This window comes from Lycorma delicatula, chromosome 5 (assembly GCF_047948215.1).
Source record: "Lycorma delicatula isolate Av1 chromosome 5, ASM4794821v1, whole genome shotgun sequence".
NCBI classification, from domain to species: Eukaryota; Metazoa; Arthropoda; class Insecta; order Hemiptera; family Fulgoridae; genus Lycorma; species Lycorma delicatula.
The window spans coordinates 126,851,484-126,870,284 of NC_134459.1; the positions used below are offsets into that span (position 1 = coordinate 126,851,484).

Genomic DNA, 18,801 nt, shown 5'->3' on the forward strand with positions numbered 1-18,801 from the left:
TATTTATATAGGAAAAACAAATAGATCCTTTAAAACTAGATTTCTTGAACATTATAGAAATTACAAAAATAATAAATTAGCTTTAAATAATGCAGCAGACCATATAATAAACAATAATCGTTCTATTTCTGATATTAACACAAATTTAGAAATATTATAAATAAATAGAGACGACAGAATTAATTATATTAGAAAAGTATTTACACACAAAATTTCAGTTTGATAAACCAGACAGTGTTTGAGGGGAACGGTCTTATGAAAACTGCAACTGACAGCAATACTTGTTTCAATTAATTCACAATTTTCATTATTTTAGTATTATTATGTTTAGATTTTTATTATGCAATAACAGAATTATTTCAATCATGATTGAGGATGCGGTATATCGCGAAATTACTTTCATCAAAAATTAAGGTAAGATATGTCTTATCTCAATATTTTGTACTAGGTGGTTTACGTAACAGATTTAAATATATTTTAACAGTACAAAGGAATAATATGAATCTTAAAAAGATTAATTTCAGTAAAATAAAATATATATATATATTACCTAAAAAGTTAATTACTGTAAGAGATAGTTCACTGTAAATTGATTTATTAAAAAAATTCAGTCTGAATTACGAGGGTGGATCAATAAGTATATTCTACCCGTGTTTGAAGACAGGTGGCGTTGCTGAAGAAAGTTGTTGGCATTACCGTAATATTCTACCATCTATCAAATGATGCCGTAGAAAATTTCAGACTGATTCGTAGGCTAGTTTTTATTTCGCAGCCATTGATATTGAATGTATTTGATGTTTTTTGATAAATGGAAAAATATCAATATCGATCTGTAATTTGCGTTTTATTTTGGATTGAAAATTGTGCGAAGAAATAAAAGCGAAGTTGGATTCTGTCTATAAGGACTCTTAACAATCTATGATAACTGTGATATATTGGTTTAACGAATTTAAGCGTGGCAGTAAATCTGTTTTTTATGAGGAGTACCCAGGTCACCCAGCTGACGTGGTTACTGACAAAATCATTGAAAAGATCCATAACATGATTCTTGCTGATCGTTAGATGAAAGTGTATGAAGTAGCAGAGCCCATAAGTGTGTCATACAGAACAGCATTAAACATTTTACATGTTAGATTAAGAATGAGAAACTTGTTGGCCTGATGGGTCCTGTGATGCTTTCTTTAGAGACAGCAAGCAGCTATGGCTGTCATCTTCGAAGCATTGTTTGGATCTCTTTGGAAGAGGTTTTACATCAAGTCATCACCATTGATGAAACCTGGATCCACTACTATATGCCAGAGACCAAACGACAATAAAAAAATGGGTTTTTTCAGGTGAATCTGCTCCAAAGAAGCCCAAGATGGTCCCATCAGCCGAATAGATCATGGCTACAATTTTTTGGAATGCGCAGGGAATAATCCTCGTAGATTTTCTGGAAAAAAGAAGCACAATCTTGGGGCAGTACTACAGTGACTTATTGGACCAATAAAGTGGGAAAAAAATTCTGCTCAAACAAAGAGGTCATCATTGAGACAAAAACCTATTTGGAAGAGTTTGACAAATCGTATCGTTTAGAGGGTTTAAAAAATGGCAGGGATGTTGGAAAAGTGTATCCTCCTAAAAGGTGATTACATTGAAAAATAAAGAAAAAGATTTTCTGAAAAACTTGCATTTTCATTTCTAACACAGGTATTACTTATAGGTTTAAGCTTTTATTTTATTATCTAATTTTGTTAAATTTCTGTATAAAATGTAATTTGTGGTAAAATTTTAGATTTCTGTATAATTTTGAATAATTTTCTTTTTATATTTATAAAATAATATTTTCTTTTTTATTGCAGTCAAGTTACAATCTTGTAGAAGAAGAATGTTGGTCAATTTGTAATAAAACTGAAATACAACAGAATATTTCTTATAGCGATTCAGATTGTCAAGTGATTTGTAAAATAAACACTGATAATGTCACATACTCTGCTGATACAGAATTTTATAAAGGCTTTTCATTTTGGTCTTATGTAATTCTTATGAGTCTAGGTTCTATTGGTTTTAATGTAATCAATAGTGTAAGTGATGCTATTTGTTTTGATATGTTAGGTGAGTAGTACACATTAAATGATTGTATAATAAAATATATGTATTTTAACTATTTAATAAAAAACAGTGGTTAACTTTCTTCATCTCTGATTGTTGCCCTTCATGATGTGTAACATTGAGTATGTTTATCTGTTATATCACCTGTTCAGGTGGTAGTTAACAGTTAATTATTTATTCTTTATAATCCAGGCATAGAGTCACTGCAGAATTTCATTGTTGTGTACTACATGTACATATAGTAGTTAAGATTAATCTCAATTACTTAAGGGATGTAAGTTGTTTCCACGGAAGCATTTTTGGTTGGCTAAAACAGGCAATAATAAACTAATAGTTCAAAACTGTTTAAAAGATAATTAATTTTGAAATGCATTCAACTTCATTAGCCTGAAAGCTTTTAGTAAGATAATTTTATTTATATAAAATATTAATATTCCACTTACAAGGAATTTTGGCTGTAGTTGGAGTCACTGTACTTGATTTTTACAGTTATGTTTTTTTTTTTTGGAAAATTAAATTATTGATAAGTCAGTGTATTGGTCTTGTGTAGTTGAAATTTATAAGTAATACATTGTAAAAGAATATTTGTAATTCTCTTTCTTCTTTATAAATAATGTGTTCTACTAAAAAATAATTATTCAGAGATGAGAGGTTTCTACAATAATAATGTACTTAAGTTATTTAAATGTACCATACTGACAACATTTATATTGCATGCACTGAAGTGTATATTTCATCCTTGTCTTAGAAATGCTACATTTTGAAGAAACATTTTTCATAAACAGGGGCTTGCCCACTCCAGAGGATTAAATGAATGCAGTCTCTAAGCTATCTAGACTGATTCTGAAGACAAAATGTTACTATTGTTTACAGATTTTAAAATTTAAAAAAAAACTAATTTAAGAAACAAAGTATGGTCATGTAGAAATTTTCTTATTTTATACCTCAAGCATCAGGAAAAATATCTAAGGTGAGGATTTTTCATTTTGAACTATGTTAGGTAATATATTATCAGTTTCAACAGTTCATTCTTGGGTTTGAGATTAGCTGATTTTTGTTATTTTGTTTCTGTATAAGATTTTATACTTAAACAATTAACTTAAAACAAAATTTTTCTTTTCTAATGAAACTTACCTGCATTTTTTATCTTACTACAGTAAGTAACTATGATTAGGGTTCTGCATACCTTTAAATTTATTGTGTATCTTTCTATCAGTGAAGATTAGTATCAACCTTCACACTGTGTTATCGTCAAAACTTGGGAATACCCAAATACTGATTCATTGCTTGTAATATATTTTTTTTTCATTTTTGACTGTTTCATAAAAAATCATTTTTAAATATAAGATTTATGAATCAGAAATAATCATGGTTTTTACTATTCTTAATAAATTATTCAAACTTATTGATTTTTTTTTTTGACAGGTAATGGTGCAGAGAAGAAGTATGGCATGCAAAGAGTTTGGGGAACTTTTGGTTTTGGTTTTGCAGCTCTTATTGGTGGTTATGCTATTGATCTATGGTCAAAAAAATCTGTAATCAAGGATTATTCTCCAGCATTCCTTTTTGCTTTTGGTTGCATGTTATTTGATTTAATCTGCTGTTTAAAACTTAAGGTTTGTTCCTTTTTTCATTATGAACTTGATAACTGTTTTATTTCTCTTTGTGAACTGCTAGAAGGCATAATAAAACTGTAGATTTTGTAATTAGAATTATATTGCACTACATTTCTTTTTGTTTCTTCTGTCTTTGTACTTATCATAAATATTTAATATTGTATGTTGATAGCTCATTTTAGTTCTTTGATTTCCTTTTTTTAAGAATACAGCAGATTTATTTTACAGTATGAAAACTTGGTCGAAATTAGTACAAAATTTAATTTAATTTTTTCACTGTTTACTACTGCTTTCCATCAGTCAAATTAGCTGAATCTCCTCTAAACACTTAATTCAAGTTTAGTCCACAGACAGAACTTTTATTCTTCTTTTGTTCCTTTATTTGATTATACTTTTGTTAACAAAAATAACTCTATTAAGAGATAACTATGTTGCCGCCTTCTTGAAACAACTTATGAAATATGATGGTCCAAATGCTCAGTTTTTTGTTTTTAGTCCCATTGATTAGGTTTGCTTACATTCTTATCATATATATATATATATATATATATATATATATATATATAGAGTATTATTTCTTTTTTTTTTCATTTTTAGTATAAAATAATGAAATTTTCTCGTTTTAAATGTGATGAATTTTCATTCACAATTAATTAATTTTTTTTTTTTGGCAGGAAGTATGTTTACTTTTTTGTAAGATTTTATTAACATGCTGAAAGGTTTTATAGAATTTTTTTTAATTTGCTACATATTTTTTTATATTTATTATGTTTAACATAATCTTTAAAAGTGATAAATGTTAAACATTTAGTATTTGTATAAAAATTAAATGCAGTTACACATTTGACAGTCAGAATACAGATAATTTTAGAAGATAATGTATTTTTTAATCTGTTTTTACTAGAAAAGGATAAATAAACTTAGGGTTCTATCAATAAATATATTTTTTGTTACAATCTGCTATGGATCACGCTAAGTGTGGGTTTATTTCTTTTTTAATCTTTTTTGCTTCTCTTCCCTGTACTTCCTCATTCTTCTGAATTTGGCTTTTTTCTTCCCTTCAGAACAGGTGTTCGATTCTGTTTTCTCTCTCTTTGCAAAAATTTGGAACCTCATGATATTTTGTACCATTCCCTTATAGTCTTGTCTATTTGTTGATCAAGTCCAGTTGTATTTTGTATTTTTTTTTCCTCAATTACCTCCTTGAACCAGTTTGTGACTGTTTTCTATGATTCTTTTAGTTACGTTATTTGTGGGCGTTTTCTTAATGTGACCATAGAAGCATAGTCTTCTTTTCCTAAAGTTGGTTGTGAGTTTTTCTGTTGTCTGGTATATTCTCTATTGGATCTTAATTTTTTTTTTTTTTAATATCTTTTTAGAACTAAGATCTTTCTGAGGATTTTTCTTTTTTCAGTTTTTATAATAGTTAATCATTTTTATAAAGGTAAATTAAAAAAAAAATAATATGTTAAAATTTTTTTTCTAATAATTCAATCAGTTTGGGGTAGAGCGAAAATTAATGAGCAATAAAAAAATTAAATAGAATTGAAAAAAATATACATTAAATTTATATTTCTAAATTTTGTGCTATTTTTATAGCAACTGGCTACTATTGCCTTATCTTGTAGTTAGAATGACTTAATTTAACTGGGAAAGACTGTGAACTGGCTTAAACCCAGTTTAATTTTATGTTTATTTTAAACTTTTGAGAAGTAGAATTTATTGTAAAAGGGATGGGAGATGAGATATTTATTGTACCTATATTATTATGAGTTGGTGATATTTACATAGTAGCTATTGTAATGTCTGTATACATATGACAGATGAACTCAAGTTTCTTAAAGGAATGAAAGGTTACAGTAGGTATGAGTGAAGTTTAGGTTTGCAGGAAAAGGAAAATAGATGGTTTTATTTACAATTGAGAAACTTTAGTCCACCTGTTTCCAATTGGAACTTGATGAACTAAAGCATTAACTAGAATTAAGGTTAAGCTTATTGATACTTATTGATTTTTGGTAGCTACTTAATATAATGGCTATGAATATAATAATAGCAGCTATGAAATTCAAAGCTTGATTTTTCTCCTTGTACTTAAGTTTTAACCATTCTTTCATTAACTAGCAGCTGCTATACCAATTAATTTTATAGCTTTCCCCTATATAGTTATGGGTTTGTTGTTTACGGCTCTCATTTTTCAATGCAAAATTAAATATAAGAATATGGCTTGTATGAAAAGGAAGGAAAATGTTTGGTCTATGATACTTTGAACTTATTACATTTTAAAACTGATTTGTTAATTGAGAAAACTCTACTGGAAATGGTGATTTAATTTAATGGAAGAAATTTGCTATGCAAGAAACAAGATTAAACTATATTAATATCAGTAATAAAGTAAGTAAATTTACTTACTGTCAGTAAGTTAAAGTCACTGACAGTAAAGTTACTGTCAGTAAAACATTTAATTTAGTTCAGTAAATTACTGAAAATTATTTACTTTCTTAAAGTGTTTGTTTTAAAGGTAGGCTTATAATTTATTAAAAATGTAGTTTCTATATTATAGTTTTAAATCCTTAATACTTCCTATTTTTAGTAAATAAAAATATGTGACTCAAAACAGTGGGTAGTATCTCGGCAATTTCAAACACTATCATAGGATAATAATGTTATTTTGTTTTTATAGTATCAGAATACCATTGAGGGTTAATACTTGCCTTTGCATCAGAGAAGAATATAGTTCAATATAACTAGCTGTTGGAACAGTGAACAAATTGCAACTACGTATAGACTTAAAAGAATTGGCATAATTATATAAGATTGTTTATTCTTTATTACTGCATTTAAGTTAATGGTCCTTGAGGATTATATCCTTGTGTGTAGATTATTATGCTTATATTCAGTTTCGTTAATTTCTGTATAATTTTTACATAATTGTACCTTAATATTTTACTGTGTAAAGAATCAATGAATTGACAAAAATTATTTATTTTATTGTTGCAGTTGCCACCACTGCCTAGATCAGAGAATATATTAAGTGACATGGGTTTTCTGGTCAGGAAGCCAAATATAGCTGTGTTTCTTATCTTCACTGTTCTTGTTGGTATATGTGACAGCTTCATAATTTATTATCTCTTCTGGTAACAATTTCTTATAGCATTTAATAGTTGTTTTATGTGTACTTGTATAATTCATGGTTAGTGGATTCAGTTTCTTTATTTAGATTCTTTTTTTTTTTTTGCTTTTTTATCTTATCATCCAAAGTATAACCTCTTAAACTGTATTATTTACTACCTGACAGTTCTAGATTGTATCTAGCAGTAACATTTTGCAAATAAGGGAGTACAGACAAGAGACCAAGAGTCAAAGATTTTAACAAACTAGTCCTTATAGATCTCTGAAATTAAAAAATTGCAATTTTCATTTATTTAGGTAAACTGAATACTGTTGGTCTTTTTGACAATTTTTCTATTGGGGAGATGAAATACTGTTAACCATTACATTTTGGTTTTGGTCAAGTTACTCTAATAATTTTAATTTGTAATAAATATAAAATGATATTATGTGAGTACTAATATTATACATAACATCATATTATTTTATTTCCAAAAATAAAGTGTAATGACCAGTAAATATAATAATATATTGCTTAAAATATATATTCTGTTTTGAAAATACTCTGATGTATGCTACATGAGTACATGAAAATAATAGCAGATTCTTATTCATAACTATGTAGAATAAGTTTGTTAAAAAGATTGAATTATCATTGAAACTGAAGCTATTTTACATTACTAAATGTTAATCAAAAAATATTAATTAATATTTGGATCACAGACCATTTGGATGTCAGTTTTAACAAACCAGCAGCATTCTCTGTGTTTTACTGTTACCTACTTTTTTCAACTGTAGTTACTTTTTGTGATAAACAATCGTTTTATATAGCATATTGCTGCTGTCCTTAACACTGGATAAAAGGAAATTTTTAGTACACAGCAATGTAGCTAACCATCAGTTTATTCATATCACTGCATTTGTAACACTTTACTTCAGGATATTTTTAATTATTCTTTTTATTTTAGCTAATTTTGCTCTGTTTTGCTGATTGCGTAGGATGTTTCTCCCATATATAACTTACGTATTAAAACACTTGAAGAGCTGGTGGCCTGTAATTGTAAACTAAGATTATCATTTAATACTACTAACTACATATTAATCCCAATAAACTTGTATCAGTTTATCCCTCCTTATTTATTCTGATTTTTTTTTCTTAAAATTAGAAATAAAACAAGCTTCTGGGATATGAAAGAAGCTGAAAAATTAAAAAGACAACCACTTAGATCTTAATTAACTATAGACGTATGGAATTTGACAAATATCAGTGTAATATCTCTCTTCTTCCCTTTATATATATATATATATATATATATATATATTTTTTTTTTTTTTTTTTTTCTACTGACAGTTACAAATATATGAGATGCAGTTCAAAAATAAGGGCCGATCAGTAACAAAATGAAAACAGTTGAAAAAATGTATTAATAATTTCAAATACATAATTACTTTATTTCTCTACATAACCACTCTTTGCATTGAGATTTTCAACTCTTCAGTTTGCTTGAATTATTAAGAAATCATGTTTTTCACAATTTATTTCAGTAATTTTCATTAATAATATAATATAATATCAATAACCTTTTCTTCATTAATTTCATATTTATACTTTTTTTTATATTTAGTATCTGTTAATATTGTAAAAGATTTGTAGTCAGATTATGCAGTGTGTTTACAAGTTGTTAATTTACTAACTAGTTTAGCATTAATCACTTGACATATCTAAAAAGGTTTATGTTTTTATTTATTACTGTCTTGTAATAAGCGAAGGTTAACCATTTTATAATATTTTGATAATTTTGAATAATTCATTTTACATGTATGATTTTAGGTTTTTAGAAGATTTAGCCAAAGAATGTGACATGATGGATAATATTAAATTATTAGAAGGTTTAACAATAGCAGCAGAAACTCTAGGTGCTGAAGTTTTATTTTTTATGTATTCTGGTAAGAAAGGGATAGATTTTCTGTTGTATTATTTAAAATCATTATCTTTCACATTTTATCCTTTTCCATCTTGTCTCAAACTTGCCAACAAGTGGTAAACTTCTATCCATGTAGCTGCAACAGATTGATGGATCTAATAAAGATAGTCCATCATGATGTTAACTATTTCTTTGATATTTTCTTGAAGACAAGGTAATACTACCTACCTATCTCCCTTACCTTTTATTATCCTGTAAGTTGAACCTTTAGTTTAGGGAGAGGTTTTACTTATAAGAAAGTGTATTTCATAAATTATCAATATTCTATAATCAAATGTAGAAGATCCAAGACCCTATATACTTTTCTAAATGCAAAGTAGGCACTTCTGTAATTTTATATAAGAAATATTCAATCTTAATTTTTCTTGTCATCAGTAAGATCAGTAACAAAACAATCCTATTACTGGTAAGCTAAATTTTGTTCAAAATAATATGAAAATGTGCTTATAATAAGTAATGTGAAAGCAATATTTCTTTTGTAATTTTAATATTGTTGAACAATCTGTTGCAATCCTAAACGAAATGAATTTTTAGACATAAATGACTAGGCAGTGGTGCATGAATATTTGGCTGCTAGACTGCTAATTAGTGATCTTGCTTAATAATAAATAGAATTCAATGGAAGGTTGGCATGCAGTGTAATTAGTAGGCTTCAAAGCCTGAAATAACTGTAAACAGTGTACGGATGCATATGTAAGCATCCACTCTTTCTTTAAAACATTTCACGCGTCATTACTAGTTCACAACTAGTCTTCATAACAGATTTTTTAGGATTATGCTGGAAAGACTCCCTGACACATTCTACATTTTTTTCAGACACCCTAGGTCATCCTGTACTCTTCTTTACATAGACATCCGGTCATTTCAAACAGATTATGCCATGAAAGAATTTTATTGTCATTCAGAGTATCAGTTAAACTTTCTACAGAATTCACATTGAACTGTAACTGCAGATTCACATTTAACAAATTGCAAAACACAGAAGTCTTTCTGTTCAGAAGTCACCAACTTTGCTATTGATACTGTCAAGTGGAAAGATAGAAAATCAGTTTATGACCATGTTGCAACTAAATCTGCCCTTTTTGCTCTTTGATTCTTACCTTAAATCAATACTGTCTGTCTGTATAGTTGGGAAAGTAAGTTCAAGAGGTGGAAGGAGAAGTCTAAATAGGAACCTTTAAATTAATCCTGTCTTTAATTTAAGTGAACGTTATTCATACATTATTTAACAAGTTTGTGCTAGAGTGTTGATATTGCTATCTTCTAATCAGAAGTAATTGTTTTTGCCACTGATACTTTGGCATCATATCCAGCAGAAATCAAGCTGGTAAGAGGAATCAGATCAAATTAATTAATTTAATTACCCACTATTTTGATTAAAAAATGAGTCCTGCTGAATCATGGAGTGACAGTCACAATGGCTGATTGTTTTAAAAGCTATTTATTAATTTTTTTTTACTTAAAATAGGAAGTGACCAATATTTTTTACTTTTACATTTATATTATTAATGATTTTTGTCATTTTGATTATTCTTTTTTAAAGTGTTAATTTTTTATTGGCTTTAAAGCTCTATGAGCATTGCAGATTTATTGACCATACCTTGTATTACACTGATTTTTCAAATATATATTTTTGATTTTTTTTCATTTCTTACTTGTTGGTTCTCATATTCAATGATGATTACTTTGATGTTAACAGTTTAACCAGAGTTCCATAATTCTAATCCTCTAACTGTCATTTATGCATGTAATTCTGTAATTTAATATAATATTCTTTCATTTTCAAGTTATTATTTCTAATTAAATTAAACAACACTTAATTTTTAAAATACATTAATTTTACCTATTTCTTGAAACATTTGTTTTAATATTAAACTGTTTTTTCTTAGGTAAAATACTGGAGGTTTTAGGATATGGCCATTGCCTTACACTTTGCTTCCTTGCATATGGTATTCGACTTGGCCTTTTATCAATGTTAATTAACCCGTGGTTAGTGTTACCTATAGAATTGATAATGCAAGGACCAACATATGCTTTGTGCTACACAACTATTGTTGCTTATGCAAGTGCTGTTAGCCCTCCTGGGACATCAGCTACAACTCAAGGTCTTGTTGCAGGATTAGATGATGGATTAGGTTTGTATATTCCTGTTTCTGAGTTAATATTTTCTTTTCGTTGACATACTTTTTAATTTATTTGTAAGCTGTGACCATTGAGTTTGACAGAGATAAGACTTGTATATTAATAGTTTGTGAAAAAACAAAAAAGATAAATTCATATTTCTTTGCTTTTCTTAATATTCTTTTTAATAAAAAGAATATTATATAGAATAGAATATATTTTTAATAAAAATATATCTTTTGATTAAATATACTGTTAATTTTTCCCCAAAATGCAACTTAGCATGAAGAATCATATGTTTAACATTGATTATACATATTGCCATCCATTAGGAATTTGATTAAATACTATATTTTACAACATTCTGGGGATGGCCAGATTTCCCTTAAATTATTCTGAGATTATTCTCAAGTATCTTTAGAGGAAAAGCAGTTGGTTACTTGATAAATTTTATTGGAGCTATGCATAGTTAGGATCTATTATCAAAATATTCTGTTGGGTTAAGTAAATCCTATTTAGAGGTACTCTTTCCCTGATATTTGTGTGATTTGATTAGACTGAGTCTGTTGACCTGTCTGATGGCTGTAAAAAAATCCAACCTAGAACTGAGTAATCAATGAAACCTAGTAATTCCTTCTGGTACTCAAAACCTAAGCAAAACTTCTGAGGAAGCTTTTGCTTATCTATTTTCTTGGTGGTTAAATGGATATTAATAAATTTAGTTCATCGACTGTCAGGTGTTAAGTTATCTTTACAAAGTTATTACTCTTTCTGTAGGAATTTTGATTAACATTTAATCACATCTGTCCTACTAATTATTCCCTGACAACTTATTGTTGTACAAAATGTCTGGAGCTTATCTTTTACAGAATGTAAATTTGGTTAGGTAGCTGACAAAAAGTATGCATGTTTTCCCTTTTTGCCAGTTAATTAAAATTTACCACATTTGTTATGTATGATTTTGTCCAGTGAGAATATACTCCTTTCTTTTAAATACTGTAAAATGATAGTGTGTATGAATCCTTTTATTTTAATATTTTAAAAGAAGAGATTAGATATGAATGGTCATTTAATTACATCATATCTACATTTAGTGTAAAAAATATGACATTTTCCAGAAATTATGAAAAGTATAAACAATAAAATTATATAAACCCATCATGAATAAATTTTATTGAATTAATGCAATGTTTACTCAGTAGTAAACATTCCATGTTCATATTTTTAATATTCATTTCAAAATGGAAATTGTTTAATGTTTAATATATATGATTATATTTGTAGTACATAGATGTATCATTTTTCATGTTTTATTATTTTTTTAGGCTATGCACTTGGAAGTCTTAGTGGTGGATATTTGTATAAAACTATTGGTGGTAATAATGCTCTGAAAGTTTACAGTGGAATTGCTATTGTCTGTAGTTTATCACATGCTGTGTTATATCCATTGTTACGAGAAAAACCAAATACCTCTGGTAAAAATGTTAATGATAATAATAATAACAATAATAAAAATAACCTAAATAATAAATAGTTTAACAAGTAATTTAATAATAGTATAACAAATAGTTAAGAATTGAATATTCTTTTTTTTTTTATTTGATCTCACTGACATTGCATAATGTCTTATCACCCATTGCATTACTTGTAATATAATATTTTTAAAGTATAATTTTAGAATTTTTTTCTTTCTTATTTTAAGTGATACTTCACTTGCTGTAGTCTTAAACTTGTGGCAGACTATGATACAAACAATACTGTAGTCTTATTTATTATGCTGTTATTTTGATCTCATATCGATTACCATGTTATCTCAGAGCCTGATTCATATTTTTGCTCTGTTTATTAAATATATTTTATGTGTATTAATTAAAATTAATTTATGATATTAAAAACCACACTGATGCTTAAAAATCTGTGTTGTTTCTGTAAAAGTTTTTATGCTTATATATACTAACTTAATATTTAAGTTAACTTGAAATTTTTTTTAATTCATTCCTCCATTAAACTATTTTTTTTTTACTTATATTTTTTATCTTTGATTATATTTTTGTTTTTTATTATTTGTTGACATACAAATAATAAAAAACAATTGCCTTAAATATAGTAAACAATTTTTTATTGCTTTTTTAAAATTTGTGTTTATTATAAGTAATAATAAAATTATAATGACTTGCATGCAATTATATCATTACTGATGGTATGTAATGCACATTTTGTGCTAACTAGATTTTGTATTTATATTATTGTTAATTTAACTAAATCTGTTAATATTTAAAGTATCTGCATGGTGTTGTTAAGTTTGTGTGTTGAATGTTATTTATACCTTTTACACCATTTTTATAAATACAATTTTCCTAGATACAAGTATAAAATTATGCCTTTACTTCTCTGCTTTTTTCTAAGTATGCTATTAATAGGTTGATAGCTTTGATAGCACATTAATAAAATGAATTACAACTGCTTTTTATTTATTACTTTCTGTATAAAATACAATTTACAAGAATCCCCTTTTTTATTCAGTGTCTAAACATAACCCTCAACAAGTTACAGCCCTGCTGAGCTGCACACATTCTTCTAAGCAGCATTGAAAGTTGTCCAGTACTTTTTATAACATATCATCAGTGATATTCGTGATAGTAACTGTGATGGAAACCTTCAATTCCAGTATGGTGGCACAATCTGTAATGAAAAATTCTTACTAGAGATACTTCCATAAGAAAAAAATCAGCACTTTTTAGATCACAGGATCAAGCCAGCCAAGAGATGTCACCATGACAAGAGATTAATCTTTTGTGTGGAAAAGTCTGTCACATAAAATCCATGCATAATTTTTTTCATGACTACAGCTACCTCATTCTGTTGGTACCACAAATGTTCATATCCATGTTAAGCAGCTGTAAGTAGTCCTACAGCAACCTTAGATAATAATTGCTTGTGACAATTACAGTCACACCTCATCGCCCTCAAAAAAATGAAGGCCCAATAATCTGAAGGAAGCTAATCCACACCATATTGTGATCCCACTGTGATTAGGCTTGATATGGGTGTACATCACAACATTAACATAAATTTTGATTATTTAAAGGATATCAGACAGGTGGTGCAAAATTGTCTGCATGCAACAAAATTTGATACTTAGTTTCTTGAACAATTTGCAATTTGAAAAATGAAAATGGAGATCATGGTGTAATATTCTTCTGAACAAGGATTGGATATTTTAAAACTGTAAAGTGTTGCCTAGCAGATTTTTGGGGCTATGCAAAATTGCAGTATGAACATTTTCAGCATCTGTACAGTTCTTTTGCTCTTTCTTACTTTATGATTACAGGCACGTGTGTAAATTTAAGAGATTTTATCCATCTGTAATGCTACGATAATCTGGCATTTTCCCATGACATCCTGTTGCCTGAGAATGTATGCTGCCCATCAGTCACAAAATTATTATTCTTGAAATAAGTTTCAATAACAAAAGCACAATGCTCACCAGTTCAGCTTCACATATTGACAGTAACAAACAAAATGGCAGCTCATATATAAAAAAAACACCTCATCACCCATTCATGCATTGATGCATTACAAGATTGACCTGTTCAAGCCAAAATGTACTATGATCACTGCCCCCCATTAGAAGATATGTTTTATTATATCGTTATTGATGTTTATAGTCTTACCAATTAAATAATAATAATATATGAATCAATATATGGAGTGCTACATTACATTATTGTAGCTGTTTATATTGCATTTTAATAGCACTGTACATATTACATTCGTTTACAATAGCAAAAGAAATTTTTTTTAATTTAAGAGCAGCCAGTGCAAGCTGCTTTATCTAAGAGGAATGATATTTATAATATAACCTACCTTTTTGGTGTACAGATTTAAGTATTACCTTAGGCTGAATATCATCTGCATTTTGACATATTGGTATGCAACTGTGTATTCAGTTCAGTGTGAAAGTTTATCTGTTCACACTGGATAAATGATTACAAAAACTAAAAAAGATTGCAGAAATCGTAGTAATCCATACCAAAAAAAAAAACATAAGATATTTTTAATTGATAACACTGATCTTGTTAAATGAGAGTAAATAACTGATTCTTATATTATTTTTCATGCTGATTTCAAATATGAAATCAGAATTCTTCTATCAGGCTTAGATTTTCTGTAACTACCATTCTTATTTTCAGGTACTATCATGCATGAACTCCATAAGCATAGCATTTTGTGAACATATTTTATTATTTATTAATTAAATAGCATTTGTTTATTTATTATAGTCCCTTAATTGTTGTCACATTGATGTGTTAGATATTAGTCATCATTATGTTTATTATTTTCATACTAATTAGAATGAACAAAAATGTGACTCATCCTACTTTCAGCTTACTATAAACATATCATCCACTCATTAGTTATTTCTGTCATTATTATATTTACTTATAAACTGTTGGGCAGACTAGGGAAATATTTTTAATTCTCATTCAAGTGCAAGTTTTCGTGTGTATAATATTCAGTTTTGTAGCTGGCTTTCAAATTTGCAGGTATATGTTGTTCAATAAAGTGAGTCTATGTTTATTAAATTAATGTGTTTATAAAGTGTTTTTTAAACAATATTAGTTATTGTAATTATTAACAATGCCTTACAGTTGCATTAATCCAAACAATTTCTGCTACATCTGTGGTGAGGTAATATTGAAGTCTCAGAAAAGAAGTATAACTCCACTGATAAAAAAGTTATATGAAATATATTTTGGATCTAAATTAGGTGATCAGGAAAGATCTTGGGCTCTACATATTTGCTGTACTTCTTGTGTAACATTGTTGACTGGTTAGCCAAACGGATCTCGTCACATAACATTTGCAATTCCAATGGTTTGGAGAGAACTGAAGGATCACACTACAGACTGTTATTTTTGTGTAATAAAGATATCTGGGATAACAGCTAAAACTAGACATCTTGTTAAATACCCTGATATTCACTCTGGTATGTAGTCAGTGTCACATAGCCAAGAAATTCCAGTTCCAGTACCACCAGAAGTATGGAATTTAGATGAAGATGAAAATGTTAAATCTTTTGCTGAATTATCAGGCGATGAAAAAAAAGAACCAAACTTTTTAGAAAATAAATATACTGAACCACATTTAATTAATCAGTCAGAATTAAATGATCTGCTTCATGGTCTAAATTTATCAAAGAATCAAGCAGAAATACTAGCATGAAGACTGCAAGGATGGCATCTTTTACAATCAAACACTAAAATAAGTGCTTTCTGTGACAGTCAGAATTTGTACATTTCTTCTCTCAGACAAAAACTTAGTATACTGTAACGATGTGGACTCTGTACTGGAAGCTTTGGGACATATGCACCATCCTGACCAATGGTGACTTAATCGACTCATCAAAGCTTAGTTTGAAAGCTGTTCTACTTCATATTGCAAATAAATCCCATTCAATACCATTAGCATATGCTGTTCACATGAAGGAATCTTATGAAAATATGAAACTTGTATTGAGCAGGATTCAGTATGAGAAATATTTGTGGAGATCTGAAAGTATTAGTGCTTTTATTTGGACTGCAACTTTGATACGCTAAGTTCTGTTGCTTTTTGTACCAGTAGGACAGCAGGAATAGGAAAAACCATTACATAAAAGAGCAGTGGCGAAAGAGAGAGGTTCTGACTGTAGGAGAGAAGAATGTCGTAAGGCATTAGTAAAACCAGAAAAAGTTTATCTTCCACCACTAAACATTAGGCTAGGTTTATTAAAAAATGTTGTTAAAGCAATGTTTCATAATGGTGCAGGGTTTCAGTTTCTAAACAACAAATTCCTTAACACAAATAATCCTAAAATAAAGGAAGGTATATTTGTTGGAGCACAAATAAGAAAACTAATGAGCGAACTAACGTTTGAAGAATGTTTGTTTGACTTGGAGGCATGGAAATCATTTCAAAATGTGATAAACAACTTCCTTGGAAACCATAAGGCCAGTAACTGCAGAGAACTTGTGAATGAACTCCTTCAAAACTTCAAAGAACTTGGGGTGTAACATGTCACTCAAAATCCATTTCTTACAGTCACACAAACACAATACCAAGGAAAATGAAATCCAAAAGTGTTAGCTAATTACTGTTGGAATCTAAAGAGGGGTCTACCAACGCAAATTACAGCAGAAAATCCAAAAGAAATAGATATTAGGTGAATACAAAATGCATGTAATGTATTGTCATATTACATTCACCATACATTTTTTGTTTCAAAAGAAATTTCAATTACAAAAAACTGAACACTATAGAGAAAATCTATTCATATATGAAATCAGCTTAAAAAATATATAAGAATCAGTCATTTACTCTCATTTAACAAACAATTTTGTTGACCAGTGATGTGTTCTCATAAAGTAAGTTTGCTAGATTACATTATTTACTATAATTAATCATTGATATATTGCTTTTGTTGATGGTAATAATAGTTATAATATTATTTAATGATGAGAGGAATATTATAATCAGAATTAATGTTAAATTAATATTGTATAAAATAATACTCTTTAATTTGGTTGCAGTATTGCACCTTAGCAATCTAAAAATTTCTTTATTCTTGCTCTGCATTTCTTTTAGCTTCTATGATTAGCCTAAGAAAGAAGTATCAATGATTGTAATTTGCTTCTGGTTAAAACACAAAAAAAAATATAGCAAAGGAGAATTTTTATCAATAGTAATTTATACTTGGTTTAGTTTAGGTCCTCTTATGCATGGTATCAGTAATTGGTTCTAACTCTGTGTACACGACTTTGTTGGGCACAATTCACTACTGCCTGTTTTTCTGGTACTTTTTATCAATGCAGGTTCTTCCAGTTCTTTCAATTTTCTCGAGTCTGTCTATCTTTGATTGTTCGTTGTGAAAGAGTGGTTCCAAGCCAAGAGAGGTGGAAGAGTGTTTTTGGTGCATAAGTGGCTTCTGGTTTTATAACTGTGTTGTGGTGTCTTATTTTTACGTTTATTTATAGGGATTTTCTGTTGTAAGTGAATCAGTTTAATTTTTGAGTTTTAGCTAGTTTGTTTCTTCTTATTCGGATTAAGGTTTTTCATTTACATTGTTTGTTATTATTTCTCAGAAATATTTAGATTGGATAACTATTTAGATTTTATTACTGTTTGTGTTTACATCAGTAAAACCAAGACAGTTTGTTTTGATTTTTCAACCTATTTTTACTTTTAGGGGGCATTTTTTGACCCATTCCCTCATTACCATTTCTAGAGCACAGTTTTATAACAGCAGTAAGAGCCTATTGCCTTGGCACAGTCCTATGTTGATCGCAAATGGTTCTGAGATCTTGCCTCTAAATTTTACCTTTAACTTGTGTTAGTGAGGAGTGTCAGTTTTATCATGTTTATTAATTTGGTATGTAGTCCAAGGTGTTAGAAACTTTTTAGCACGGATTCTGTGTAGATGCACTTGTAAGTTTTTTGAAATTACAAATGCTATCACCATGTTTCTGTTTCTTTTTGTGTTGTAATCCATTATTGTTTTGAAAGTCATGATCTAGTCTGGAAAGTTTCTCCAGCATCTGAAACCTCCCTGGTATTCTCCTACTTCCTTATCAAGTTGTGAACTAATCCGATTGAAGATGATTCTTGAAAGAATTTTGTGTGTTGTTTCTTAAGAGTGAGATTCTCCTGTAATTTTTAGGGTCTATTTTGTCCCCTTTATTGTGTAGCAGATGGATAAGGGCTGTCGTTTCAGTGTTCTGTTAGTTCTTTGAACCAGATGATAAGCTGTTAATAAAGGACAATTTTTGCTGATCTTCTTGCATGTTTCCAGATCTCTACAAAAGTCTAAACTTCTCTTGCTGCTTTGTAATTCTGCATCTCAC

General features: G+C 28.6%; 1 protein-coding gene across 8 annotated transcripts in view; it reads left to right on the forward strand.

Annotated features, from left to right (window-relative positions):
- Positions 1-18,801, forward strand: part of LOC142325357 (major facilitator superfamily domain-containing protein 6) — a 75,920-nt gene that overhangs the window by 43,441 nt on the left and 13,678 nt on the right. For all 8 annotated transcript variants that reach the window (XM_075367027.1, XM_075367026.1, XM_075367028.1 and 5 more), the window contains 6 exons: positions 1,842-2,094; positions 3,517-3,707; positions 6,705-6,841; positions 8,647-8,762; positions 10,690-10,935; positions 12,247-12,396. In XM_075367027.1, coding sequence (XP_075223142.1) covers positions 1,842-2,094; positions 3,517-3,707; positions 6,705-6,841; positions 8,647-8,762; positions 10,690-10,935; positions 12,247-12,396 — 1,093 coding nt within the window. The remainder of the gene's footprint in view (positions 1-1,841; positions 2,095-3,516; positions 3,708-6,704; positions 6,842-8,646; positions 8,763-10,689; positions 10,936-12,246; positions 12,397-18,801) is intronic.